Source organism: Protomyctophum parallelum (assembly GCF_964188405.1).
Source record: "Protomyctophum parallelum genome assembly, chromosome: 6".
NCBI classification, from domain to species: domain Eukaryota; kingdom Metazoa; phylum Chordata; class Actinopteri; order Myctophiformes; family Myctophidae; genus Protomyctophum; species Protomyctophum parallelum.
The window spans coordinates 6,645,151-6,658,433 of NC_139701.1; the positions used below are offsets into that span (position 1 = coordinate 6,645,151).

Below are 13,283 nucleotides of genomic sequence, written 5' to 3' on the forward strand. Positions count from 1 at the left end.
ACAGTAAGACATTTAGGCTAAAAGGATAAAAAAGGGTAGCCTGGAGTTGTTTCCATTAATTTGTAGCCATAGTATAGCCTATATAATGTCTATTTGGTTCCCGTTATCATCCTCTTCAGACAATGTAGCCAGCTATGATTTACTATGATTTGTATGATTATTTTGTATTTATTTAAGGTTTTTAAAATGTGCCACTCTGTGAAGTCTGTGGTGCCAGTCAGTCCGATGTTCGTTGTTCGCAGTCGCTGGGATAGCCACTTTTAGCCAGCCTATACAGACTAGACTAGAGGGAGGGACAGCAGTACAGTAGCCTATACTTCTTGGCAACCCGTAGAGCGTCGGGAACACGTGGCACTATATCTGAGAGACCAGAGGGAGCGCACTTAGGACACTGCGCTGTACGATTTGAGCTCGCCTTCATACTAGTGCCCGAGCCACGCATGTCATAGGATACGATTGTTTTGCACTCTTCTGGAACAGGGGGACAGGACAGCAGGACTGTGTGGGGAGTTTAAACTTGGCGATTAAGTGAGGACCCATCTGAAGAAAAGAAAAGGGCCTAGATTGATAGATTTGTAGGCTATCTCTTTAACTGTGTGAGTGTGTGACCAAACCACCAAACGACAGAGTGAGATGGAAAAGAAGATCCAGATTGCGCTGTGTGCGCTCCTGTTCACTAACTTGGGCTCGATTGTACAGGGTAGGTGATCCTTTTTGGTTTTGTCTTCTTTTTCATCGGACAGTTTGTTTGTAAACTGGATATCTGTCTCCACATATACTATTTCATAATGCGTTATAGTTTTTTATTTGACTTAATTAATGTGTTAACAACTCGCTCGGATGTTTTGGTTTCTACATTTTCTTTCACACACAGAGCACGCGCGCGCGCGCACACACACACACACACACACACACACACACACACACACACACACACACACACACACATTTCCATGATGACTTGTTTGAACTGATAGAGATGAATCAAGTCTACCAGAATTATTGATTATTATCTGCAATGGTCTTGTATGTTTTTTAATACATCCTAGAGCTGTTAGGTATTAGGTTACAATAGCCTACTATGCAAAAACATCATATAAACAAAGCCTCCAACCTATAAATTGGTCAGCTCACACTATCTCAAATGAGTCAAATCACACCTCTGTGTGTATTTTAATTTATTCCTTCGAGCTTGTCATTTGAACAGACTCCTTTTGCATCGCTTCTCTCACCCCCACCTTCTTCCTCTCACTTTCTGCATCCCACTGTTTTCATTCTCACCTCTAATCCCTTTCCTCAGTTCCTCCCTAACCACATCTCTTTGCACTTTCTCGCACCCTCTTTCACCAAGCCCCTTCCTTGCTTTCCATCACTATAGCTCAGATTTAAGGAATGAACACTGTGACTGACTGCTGGCGTTTGAAAGTATCATATCATGCTGCAATGTCACACTTCCAGGCTTTCCAGCTGAAATTTAAATGAGCAGCGAAAATAGTCCAGTAGACTATTGCGCAGGTTGTAAATTAGCAGAGCACACTGTCATTTGATGGTTTCATTTTAATTAGCCTGTTTCCATCATTTGACAATATGGTAACATATACTAGTTAAGCCCAAGGCTATTAATAACTACAGTCACATTGCCACGCATAATAATAAGTGTGATCTTGTAGATTTGACATTTGTGGTGCGAGCAAACTGCCCAACTCAAAAGTAAACCAGGGGCGACTGTGCTGTGGCTTCCCCTATAGGCATTGGAATGGCCTTCCTCTTCACATTAGATCTGCCCAGGCCATCAAGATGTTTAAGTCCTTGCTTAAGAGCCATTTTTTCGACTTGGCTTTTAATCACTGCCGAGCTTAAATTTTAACTTTTGATTTGATCACCTCCTGTCTTATTGTTTGCTTCTCTGACTGTATTTGATTGTATCTGATTGTATTATATTTGATTGTATTGTTTTATTCTTTTGGACCTATACAGCACTTTGGTTGATGACAGATTTGACAGGTTGATTTGATTATATAGCCATTTGGTAGTGCATGTGTTTGCACCCTTGTGTGTCTGCCTATTTGTAGGTATTTATGGTATAGAATGACAATGTGTAACATTTTTAATAGAAGGTAAAATGCAGGCCGCTTTCCTCCTCTGTGGTGCAGGGAATCAATCCCACAAGATCTGAGTTTAAAGAAAGATTTCATACTCATGCACACAAAATCAATCAATTGATTGTCTGACTGCATGCACGACCGTGTGTGTGTGTGTGTGTGTGTGGCTAGAAAGATCACTGGTCATCTCCACTCACTCCATACAGACATATGGACTGAGTGGAGATGAAAGGGCAGCACAACACTCCTTGTCTGCTGTTTGAACGTTGACCTTTACCTTAGAGAAAACTGTTAGTTTAAATCTGAAATCCATAACCTTATTTTAACCTACTGTATCAATATGGTAGAGTAGTATGTTAATACAACACAACTAGCATAAATGTACTGGTTGGAGATGGTCTCCCTTCTCTTCTGTTGAGACATTTACATCCTGTAGTCTACCAGAATGCAGTGGTTCTCAAATGTTTTTGTCCCAGGTCACCCCTGTAAATAACTTTTTCATCCAATTACATTGTTACTTTATAGAACCTTACATTAATATGTAAATCACCCTAAGATACAGTATGAGTCACAATGAAAACTTCCATAGCGACATATTGAAAATAATTACTTGACATTCAACCACTTGAACCCTAACTCTAACCCCAGCATCCCTATTCTTGGGGGAACATGCGAGTAGTTTTGGTGGACCGTTTTGATTAACTATAGAGGATTTAAGTGGTTAAACTGAAGTGATAATATCAAAGTATTCTACGGCACCCTGGCCCCGGACTTACAGCACATCACCCTAGGGTTCCACAGCACCCACTTTGAGAACCACTGCATAATGCATTAAATTCTAAAATAAATAACTTCACTTCCCAGTGGACGGTAAACATCTCAGCACTTTCGCAGGGGACATGAAGTTATGGATTACAGCTTTAATACGGGCCTATACTGTATATTTTTGGTAATATCTAAGGCTGATTTCTCTACAAAGAATACTGCAGCCTTATGGGGAACAAAAGTTCTGTACAGTATGAATAATAATGCTAACAGGGACATTTGCTAAAGATTTTTAGGCAGCTTTAGGAACAAATGGAATTCATGCTGACAACTACTTTTAGCCTGGTGTAAACAGAGTGAAAAACCTGACTTATACATGTTTATCACATGACTCCAGATGAGATTACGGACAGTGATACACGCACAGGGGTGAAAACATAGTCTTCGTCTGGCAAAGATGATCCGGCTTTAAGTAGGCTCCTGTGCAGCTGCTTGCAGAGAAGTGGCTGGCTGTTCCCTCAGACCTCAGGGTCAAGAGGTCAACCACAGCTATTTCCCCAGGTATATGTTGTATTGGCCAGGAAAAACAAAAGAAAACTGATGTGTAATGTGTGTGAAGAGATGATGGTGTGTGCATGTATGTATGGTTCCATTTGGGTCCATTTGTATGCTCTTAGAGTTCAACTAAGACTGAAGATTTTGTAGGTGTGCAAACTTGGAACAGTGGTTACCTTTGTACATCTACTAACCCCCCACACCCCCAATCCCCTCTCCCTGTGGGTGCTTCTGTAATTCACTCACACACTTAAACTTGCTTACACATACAAAATAAACTCACAACCACAGCACTTAATCTAAGAAACTTTAATAGAGCTGCAGCCAGGAAACAATGCCAGTATTGTGAAGAGAACACCTTTGTCTATTAAGTGTTGGCTGTTTTTGTGTCTTTTAGGGTTCAAATCAGCCTTTGTGTGTGTGTGTGTGTGTGTGTGTGTGTGTGTGTGTGTGTGTGTGTGTGTGTGTGGGGGGGGGTGATAAGCACCCTCCTGCTCATCACCACATGCGCACGCACGCACCCTGGGTGAGTGATTGTGAAGCAAATGAAAGGCACCACGTCACTGTATTACCAAACAGTAATTACATTATGCATTATGTCAGTGGTGCTCTGGTCTCCATCAGGGAAGATTATGAAGGCCTTAATTAAAAGTGACATTGCCTCTAAAGCCCATTGAATTACCTTGCCAATATATAATGTTGATGAGTGTGCTGTGGTCGATAACATGCAAAAATAAATCTGAATATTTGACTATCTATCTCTGTACTAACACTACGTCCTCTTGAACTTGTCTTTTGAGTGTTTCTTAGATGATGTCTTGATTTAATATTGGAAATGAAAATATTTACTGACAAAAAGCACGAATAAAGTGTTAATTCAGCAAAATAATGTACTGTAATTCAATTGGGTTGTACATACTGTACTGAGATGAACTGCCATTCATCTCAGTATGTGTAAATTAAATGTATAACTAAAGCTCATTTGATGCTCTCTGTTATGTAAGCTTACTAAAGCTCTGTGTAAGGTGCAATGCAGCTGGTAATTTCCTCTCCTCCTCCACTTCCTCTCCAACAGACCACAATCACTAAGGGTTGCGTCACGTCCTGTGTGTTAGTACTATGTGCATATTTAATTTAATATGGTTCCCACTCCCTTTGGGTATTTTTTGGTGTTGAACTGCATTAAACTGCTACCGGAGCAGTTAGGGGTTAAGTGGCTTGCTCAAGGGACACTTTGACAGATCAGATTAGGACCAGGGATTTCCCCAGAAGTCCTTTCTACCCATTCAGCTATAGCTGCCCTCCCATCTAGCTTTTGCCACAGCCATAGCTATCCATATTATGTTGTGCGTGTGCGCTCGCACATGTGTGTGTCCGCGTCTGCGTCTGTGTGTGTGTGTGTGTGTGTGTGTGTGTGTGTGTGTGTGTGTGTGTGTGTGTGTGTGTGTGTGTAAGGAGGGTGGGGATGGTAAAGACTGAGATTAGGCTCATTGAGTGCCTTTAATTGATTGTGTCAAATAAATTGTTTTCTATAGAACTTCTTTGATCAATACACTGCATTTCTGTTTTTAGTGAGCTTGAGTGGTTTAAGTTTTGTGTCTTTATCTTGTGTTAATTGTCTTGTGGAAAATTAGGAAAAGTAGTGGGTTAAATTGTGAGGATAGATAGGATTAAAATTAGTTTGTTTTGTTTTAATATCTGTTGATTTAACTTTGTCTTCATTTGGCTCAGTCTTTTTCTGTTGTTTACCTAATCATTGTTAAAATGTGAGGTCCTAGTACAATATGTTTCCTTCACCAGTACTTATGTTGCCTCTCATCATTCTCAATACTGTATAATATACTGTTTTACTGGTTCGTGTTGTGTGCACCTACTGTGGAAAAGAGTTTACTCCTTATATATAAATGATATATGTATCTATCTAAATTAATCTAATGATTCCATGGACATCAACATTGTCCAACTTTGACCATTACCTGTCATGTGATTGTTAAGTTTCATTTAACTAAACTCTGCATATTTCTGTTTTCACCAGGCCAGGATTCCATGACTCCCCCGTTGCCATCAGAAAGCACGGATTCCGAAAAATCGGACCCCGATCCTGGGCGACCTCCATCATCTTCTGAATTTGAGGCTGCGGGATCCATGCCTGGTATTAGCCTAGGAGTCTCACTCAAACCTCAAGCCACCAACACAGGCATCAGTTCCAGTGAAAGCAACAATGCAAGCAGCTCTAGCAACCACTCAAATACAGAGGCAGAACCAGTTCCACCGACCATTCCCAACCACGCTGACCATTACCCCAGTACGTCATCCCCACCGAACACACTGAACGGGAACGATACCAGTGGTAAGTAACTATGCAGCCGCTTAGATGCATTTCAGTGGGTTTCTGCCGAGCAGGATGGAAACGTTTTTTCCCCTTTAAGCCTATTTTGTTGTTTCAAACACACGTGTATAGTCTCTGTCTGGATGTACATAATCTCTGCAGAGGCGGGCAGGAACTTTACCCTTGTGCTACCCAACACAACAGGATGCAAACCTGACCTGAAATATCACCCACATATCCGTCCCTCAAGAAACAAACTGCCACTACACACATTTCCCTTAACACCCTAAAGACTCAACTTTGCGTCTTCTTTGCAAGATACATTATACGCACAGTGATGATTCATGGGCACTGTGCAATGTAGTATATTGTACAGTAATTTGGTGACCCCCCGAGGGGTCGCAACCCACAGGTTTGAGAACCCCTGCAATATACGATATCTTTAGCAGACCACCTATTGTCACTTTTGTGGTCCAAAGTGTAAAAAAAACACTCAAGAGTTCAAATAACTGAGGGTGTTGCTGTGTACATGCGTGTACACAGTACACGTGTACAACAGAGTTTTCTTGTCATTGTTCTTGTGTGCTTGTGAGCATTGTCATTAGTGGAGCATTGTGGTAGTTCAGAGGAATTTAGAAGGAAACCCCGTAGAGGGAGGTTCAGAGGTCGGAAGCTATTTTTAACAGGTTTCGTTATCTCTACTGTGTTCTCCTGGTCCAGAGAGAGAAACCAGTCTGACTGAAGTGCTGTGGCAGGGGTCAGGTGTTGAGTGACACACACACACACACACACACACACACACACACACACACACACACACACACACACACACACACACACACACACACACACACACACACACACACACACACACACACACACACACACACACACACACACACACACACACACACACACACACACACACACACACACACACACACACACACACACACACACACACACACACACACACACAGTCAAGTACAGGACCGGACATCCAGCAGTCAGTTAAATAAAAAGACGTTGTGTTTTTTTCATAGAGGACAGTGAAATAAAATACATATGATGGTGTGTGTTCAGTTTGAAGACAGTACATGAAAAGACATGGATGGTGTGTTCTGTAGAGGGAAATGTACTGCAGCAAGAACCAGGAGAATGGAGTTGAATGTTGACAAGTGAAGCTGCATGATTAAATGCAGTGTGACTTGTCACGAGGAGGTGAGAAAGTTAGGAAGCACAAACACACACTCACTGCTATCTCACCCTATTCTTACTCTCATGTACATGCGCACACACAGGCTCACAAAACTCCAGTTAATGCGTTAGTTAGACAGCTAACGCTCACACATAGGCCTATAGTAGGTATTCGAGCAACTTTATTTGAAAAAACACAGTATTATTCAACCATTGAGCATGGCTTAAAGCAGTGGTTTTCAACCAGTGGTCCCCAGCTAAATGATGGAGAGTTGGTGACCAAATGGACCCTTATAGATCTTTAACTCTTGAGAGCGTAAAATGAAACTGGGTCCATTTGGTTTCATTTTACGCTCTCAAGAGTTACATTATTGTTAAACATCTGCATTACTTTATTTACAGTAAAGTACAACAATTAGAGAATGTAGAAGAATTGTTATTTTGATCAATGTTAACCATAATATATTCTTTCGTTAAATGTCATCAAATGGTGGTCCGTGGCTCAGATGGCGAATAAATAATGGACCTTGATGTGAAAAAGGTTGAAAACCACTGGCTTAAAGGACCATACTATTGGTCTGGCATGCTCAGTCCATTGACCTAGACGCACGTTTGCTTGACGTTACTGCCACCCATTTCCAAAGCGATGGTTGTATGATTTCCAGGAAGCCACTGGATTACATTCATTTCAGTACGGTATAAAAAATAACCACATAGTGACGTTTAGCCAACATCGAGTCAGTTATTCAAGTTCAGTAATGTTGTAAGGACTTGGGATATAAACTTACACAAAATCAACAAATAAAGCCATTAACTCTCGCCTCTCCCTCCGTTTCTCAATTAAATTAAATTGAAATTCAATGGTGCTTCATTTTAGCTTTCTATCTCTTTAGGCAAGGGAAACATGCTAAAACAATTGGGGAAAGAATATTAAAATTGCTTATGGTGTGAGGACTGACAGTGGACTTACGGTCGACTGACGGTGGACATCACTCATTGTACAGCCCAGTTTACAGCTGACAGGGTCCATGTTGTACAACCTAGCGTATTGCTACCAGGGGCCACAGGTTGTCAAGACGCACTGTTGCTCCGATCACCAAACTTTGCACAAACATTGTTCAGGGGTCTAGCATGGTCATATGCCATGATGATGCTAGAGCAGTGTTACAGCAGGGTTTAACATTTCAAATGGCCATACTTCAGTGCAGGCGCGGAAAGTTCTTATAACGGCAGTGGGTGCCCCAGTGCGGGAGCGCACTCGCCTATTAGTTTGCATTGCACAGTACGCTCAGCGCGCTATTTCCGAACGCGCCCATTGTGTCAGTTGGTGCTTCAGCCCTCAAGCACCCCCGGACTCGACGCAGCTGCTTCAGTGACAATTTTGATGATCAGATTCAGCTTGAAAATAGGACTAAATCTTCAGGTTGCATACAACAGTGATCTGATAATCTAGTTAAAGATCTAGGCCTATAGAATAAAGGAATGTATGATGTCACACTTGCCTGGTGTGGGTAGTGTGAAAAACCATGAAAATATATATAAATAACCTCCAGGCAGTCCTTGATGCAGAGGGTCTTTATTCACCCAAAACAAAAGTATTTACATTGATACTGGACAGGTGGCAGGTTAGCTCCTTCCACCTCCACAGTCCTACTTAGACTGCCAGACAGTGGGAGGCCTCCCTACATATAAAGGCTAAGCCCCTCCCACTGGAACATACCACCCTGCATTGATTCCACAATTAAACCAGTACTTCATAATGTCCAGTGACAACACATATTATTCATCACATTATTATTATACATCACTTATTATTCAATCAATTAACCATATCATCCAAACAATGAGAAAGCAGGGTACTCTAAACAAACCCTCATACTGTTGGTAGGTTCCCCACACCCCACAGCTGATAGTTGCTCCCTACCATGGAGACAACAAGCAATTAACAACCAAGAGTCATCCAATATACACACACAGCCCGAAATAATATAATTCTCTGCAACATACACAAATAATAATTCAAACTTTAGGCATTCAGTCTCAGTGGCAGGCTGAACTGCCACATATGAACAGAGCTGTGTTGGTACAATTAACTTAAATTACACTTAAAAGTCCAATAATGTGAATTGGAAATTTGAATTGGAATGTCCACCATGACTGCATGCCCCTTTCTAGTTTTCTTATTGTTGTCTTATCATTTGATTTAGTCCAATGGGGTTTCTGCCTGGTGGCTTTGTCCCAGAACCAGCTGGCTGAGGCGGTATCTCTTTATGTGTGGGTGAGAGTTTTGTTATAAAGTAGACCATGTCAGTCACTTTCTTTTAGGTGATTATGCAATGTAAATGGTCTCTTTCAATTTGTACAATAAGTAGGTATCATCATAATTATGCCCCTCCCCTTCTCTCTCTCTCTCTCTCCCTCTCTTTCTAGCCTCTATGGACCTGTCTGAAATTCCGTCATTTCCAGGAAATGATACAAGCCTTACGGAGCAGTCACAACCACATCCCACACTTGCCCCCTCTGAGAACCCAACTGCCACCACCACACACATTTCCCATAGCAGCACCACCATCACACACACAGTCCTTCCTGCCTCAAAACAAACATACAGCACGCCGCCCCCTCCAACCACTTCACCACACCTCGCAAGCTCACACACGCCCACCCACCAGACCTCTGCCTCTAGCCCGCCCCCTCATCCCATCGCCCATCACCCAAAAACAACCATACCCACTTCTGCACCCACCACTGAATCACCGGGCAAACTGCACCCTAGTATAGAGGCCGACATCACCACTGCTATCAGCATCCAGTCCAGTTCAACCAGTAGCACCCACCAAGAGATCCCCATTCCCCCTGTCACCTCGCTCCCCACTCCCCAGTCTGACTCACACCCTGAGACCTCCAGTCCAACGCACCCCAAGTCTACCTTCAGTCCACCAAGCAGCACCTCTGGCCAGGCGAAACCTCACGTTGATTCCCCATCCCAACTCAACATGGGGGGTGATGGTAAGTGGATCTAGTTTTGTATCTTGGTGCTTATGTCTTTCTTTTAGTCTGTGTATACAGTCTATTTACCACTATATTATGACACAAACAGAATTGAATTGAACAACAAAGAAAATGCTGTTCTTTGTTTTCCAACACAAGCCAGTTCTTGCCCTTAACACACGCACGCACGTGCACGCACAAACACAAACACACACAACAACTACTACACACAACAACAACTACTACTACTACTACTATCTATACACAGCACACAACATTCACAAGCGAACATGTGCACTTCCCATCCACAACTTATAGAAGTGCCATCACCACCAACCACTCCACAATCAGTGCTCTGTTTGGGTCAAGGGACAGAGACAGTCATGGGACTAGAGCCGCGAGCATTATCTGTTCTCGTCACTCCTCTTTTCCCCCTCTTTTCTTTCTCTCTTCCTCTCATCTTCTTCACACACTTTGTCTGTCTTGGGAATTGTTTATTTTGGCTTAAGCTTTTGTTCTGCCTTTTCACCAGGCCATCATTCCTAATTAGAGTTCATTTTGTCTAGTTGAATAAAGTTTAAATAAACACATACATAATCTCTCTTTGCTTCTCTCCCTCTGAGGTTGTATTAGTTCTAGTTTAGGCTTGGTGATTTGCCTCTGCAGTATTTACAGTTTTACAATTTTGTGGTGCTTCTTCGTTATTCTGGCACAAAACTAACTGAGTGTATACAAAACAGTGTCTCATAGCAACGTCTGTCCAGACATACTGTACATACACAAATCTGCAGATAAATACACATATACTTGTGCCTGCTCACTCATGTGCATGCCAAACACACATATTTGGTAAAAAGTTTCACTGTGATTATATCAACAGCACTCCCAGTGAAAAGCTGCTTCATTGATCTCCCCCAGCACAATGAATGCAAGTAGAGGCAGGTTCAAGATACAGACGTTTCATGCTAGAAAAAATAAACTTGGTCCTGAGCTACATCAAGACGATTCCAGATACACATGCTGTTCCAAGATTCAATACAGATATACATGATGCGCCTATTAGGTTTCACACCTCTTTAAATCAGACTAACCTTACTCACTAGTCACTACTTTAACTACCCGATCCCTGGGAAATTTACTTTTTGTCTCCACCAGGCCGAAGGCATGGCGAGAGTATGTTTTGATGTGGGGCAGAGGTTCCCTAGCTGAACCTCTGCCCCACATCCTGATTGGCTAAGCTCTGCTGACTGTACCTCCTGTGTTTTCTCCAACCACAGTAGTCCATGAGTCTGCCACGCCGGACCCCCTCCTAGCAGGTCTGGTGTCAGCCTTTATCATCACTGCTGTCATCGTCACCCTGCTCCTCTTCCTCAAACTACGCCGAAGAGACAACCGCCCTGAGTTCCGCAGGCTCCAGGACTTACCTATGGTGAATACATACATACATACATCCCTTCTATGATGCCATAAAGCACTTTCATCACCGGTTCTCACCGTTTCGCAGACCAATGGAGTTAGCTGGTTTTGTCAGAAGCGCCTTTTAATACTTTTCATTTGTGCAATATTTATTTTTAACCAACACTGAACACACAGACGTAAAGGGTGATCAATAGCAGTGATTTGTGAAAAAATATATATAACAAAAAAATTTGAGTTAGCTGGTTTCGGCCTGACAGCGATGATATGTATGTTTGTATGGCGAACCTGATGAGGCCTAGAGGAAAATGCATTGTTCTTTGGCTTTACGATAAACCTCAACCTATGTATGTGTTTCTTGTGTAGGATGACATGATGGAAGACACACCATTGTCCATGTACAGCTACTAACGGAGGAGGCAAGACTCAACCAACTGAAGAACCCAAATGCCACCGGGGCATGCCTCAGTATTCTAACCAAGTCTCCTTTCCTTCTTCTCTACAACAGAATAAAAAGCACTGGGTAGGTGTAAGCAATTTCCTAGAAGGATCCCTCTGCTTGCTTCCATTTATCCAGTGTTTCTAGAATAGAGATGTAGGAAAGGGAATGATGGAGACTTTTAAGGTCAACAGCTGCCAAAAGCTGCACCCAATTTGGTCTCTGTATGATAATTAGGCCAACAATCGACCATATTCTACACAGGAAGATTCTATAACATGTTTGCCTTGACAAGTTGACCCAGATCCATGCTTATTGCTTATAATGCATGCATCGTCATCCATTGGAGGATGCTCTCATTAGCAGTGACATCACTGAATTAGCAGAATCAAAAGATGCTTACGGCACCACTGGGACAAAACTAGCCCTGCAAGGCACTGGTCTGAGAGCAGTGTTGTATTTTCCATATACTGATGGATGGAAGGGATTGGGCTGAAATGCACCAGAGACCGCAGCGTATTTGTACACAAAGCCCTATACATGCTGGTGAATTCGAGGGGCCAGAGTAACGTGTTGAGACGAGGTAGTACGGCAAAAGGCCTGATTCGAGTGTTATTAAGTTTGCACTTTATGTTTAAAAGTGTGGAAGAAAAAGGAAAACTTAATTGTGTGTTTGAGTAAAAGAATATACAGGTATGTGTGTGTGTGTGTGTGTGTGTGTGTGTGTGGGTGCGTGTGTGTGTGCACGTCTGTGCATGAGAGTATGTGTTTTGTTTGTCTGTGTGTTTGCGTGTATGTACTGTACAGTATAAGGATTTGCATATTTCTAAATGTGCATTCAAGGGGGTTATTTAATTGTTTTTATTGCTATAATTAAGGTCCTGCTGTCTTTGGGCCTTAAGCCTCATTTATACTCAGTCGCACAGTGGTGTCAGAGAAAATAAATATGTTATTTATGACGAGCAACACTGCCGTGCAGCAGAATATAAACGCCAATAAATAATCCTTCTGACATCGGAAATTCTTCCGGTTCGAAAAGGCTTTCCGAGCTATAATAGTTTGGAGAGTCAGGAAGACATGTGTTGTTGCATGCGTTCAGAGGAAAGGTTCTGGGACCACCCTTCCGAAACTCAGAATGACGTAAATTTGTAGTTGCATCCCCTCCCTTTCCGAAGAAAAGTTTGGATGTCGGACACTTTAGTGTGGACATGTTTTTTCTTTCCTGAGGTCTTAAGCCCAGGAGAGTGCCTTGCGCAGGGTAGGAACGGCTCTCTTTACTGTATATACTCTATATTCATCTTCAATCTTCATTACATTCATACACAAACCCTTTTTTACCAGTCGTTTCCACTAGTGGTTTGATTCCCATATACAAACAAATGCCCAGGGCAGGAGTGCTGTTTGGACTTGCCTCAGTTTGCACTTCTAAGCAGAGGCTGTCAGTCATGAGATGACAGCCGTAGACCAGAATTGCCCAGACTCCTTTCCA

The 13,283-nt window shown here is 42.4% G+C and overlaps 1 protein-coding gene across 2 annotated transcripts; it reads left to right on the forward strand.

Moving 5' to 3' along the window:
- The first annotated feature begins 372 nt into the window (after positions 1-372).
- On the forward strand, positions 373-12,983 carry LOC310859634 (uncharacterized protein). 2 transcript variants are annotated; one of them, XM_083766287.1, is made up of 5 exons: positions 373-700; positions 5,458-5,772; positions 9,379-9,957; positions 11,211-11,368; positions 11,722-12,983. In XM_083766287.1, exons 1-5 carry the CDS (start codon positions 634-636, stop codon positions 11,764-11,766), a joined length of 1,164 nt encoding a protein of 387 aa, XP_083622413.1. In that variant the 5' UTR covers positions 373-633; the 3' UTR covers positions 11,767-12,983. The 2 variants fall into 2 exon arrangements, with proteins under 2 accessions (XP_083622413.1, XP_083622414.1); XM_083766288.1 differs by having other exon boundaries at positions 11,217-11,368.
- The last annotated feature ends 300 nt before the right edge of the window (positions 12,984-13,283 follow it).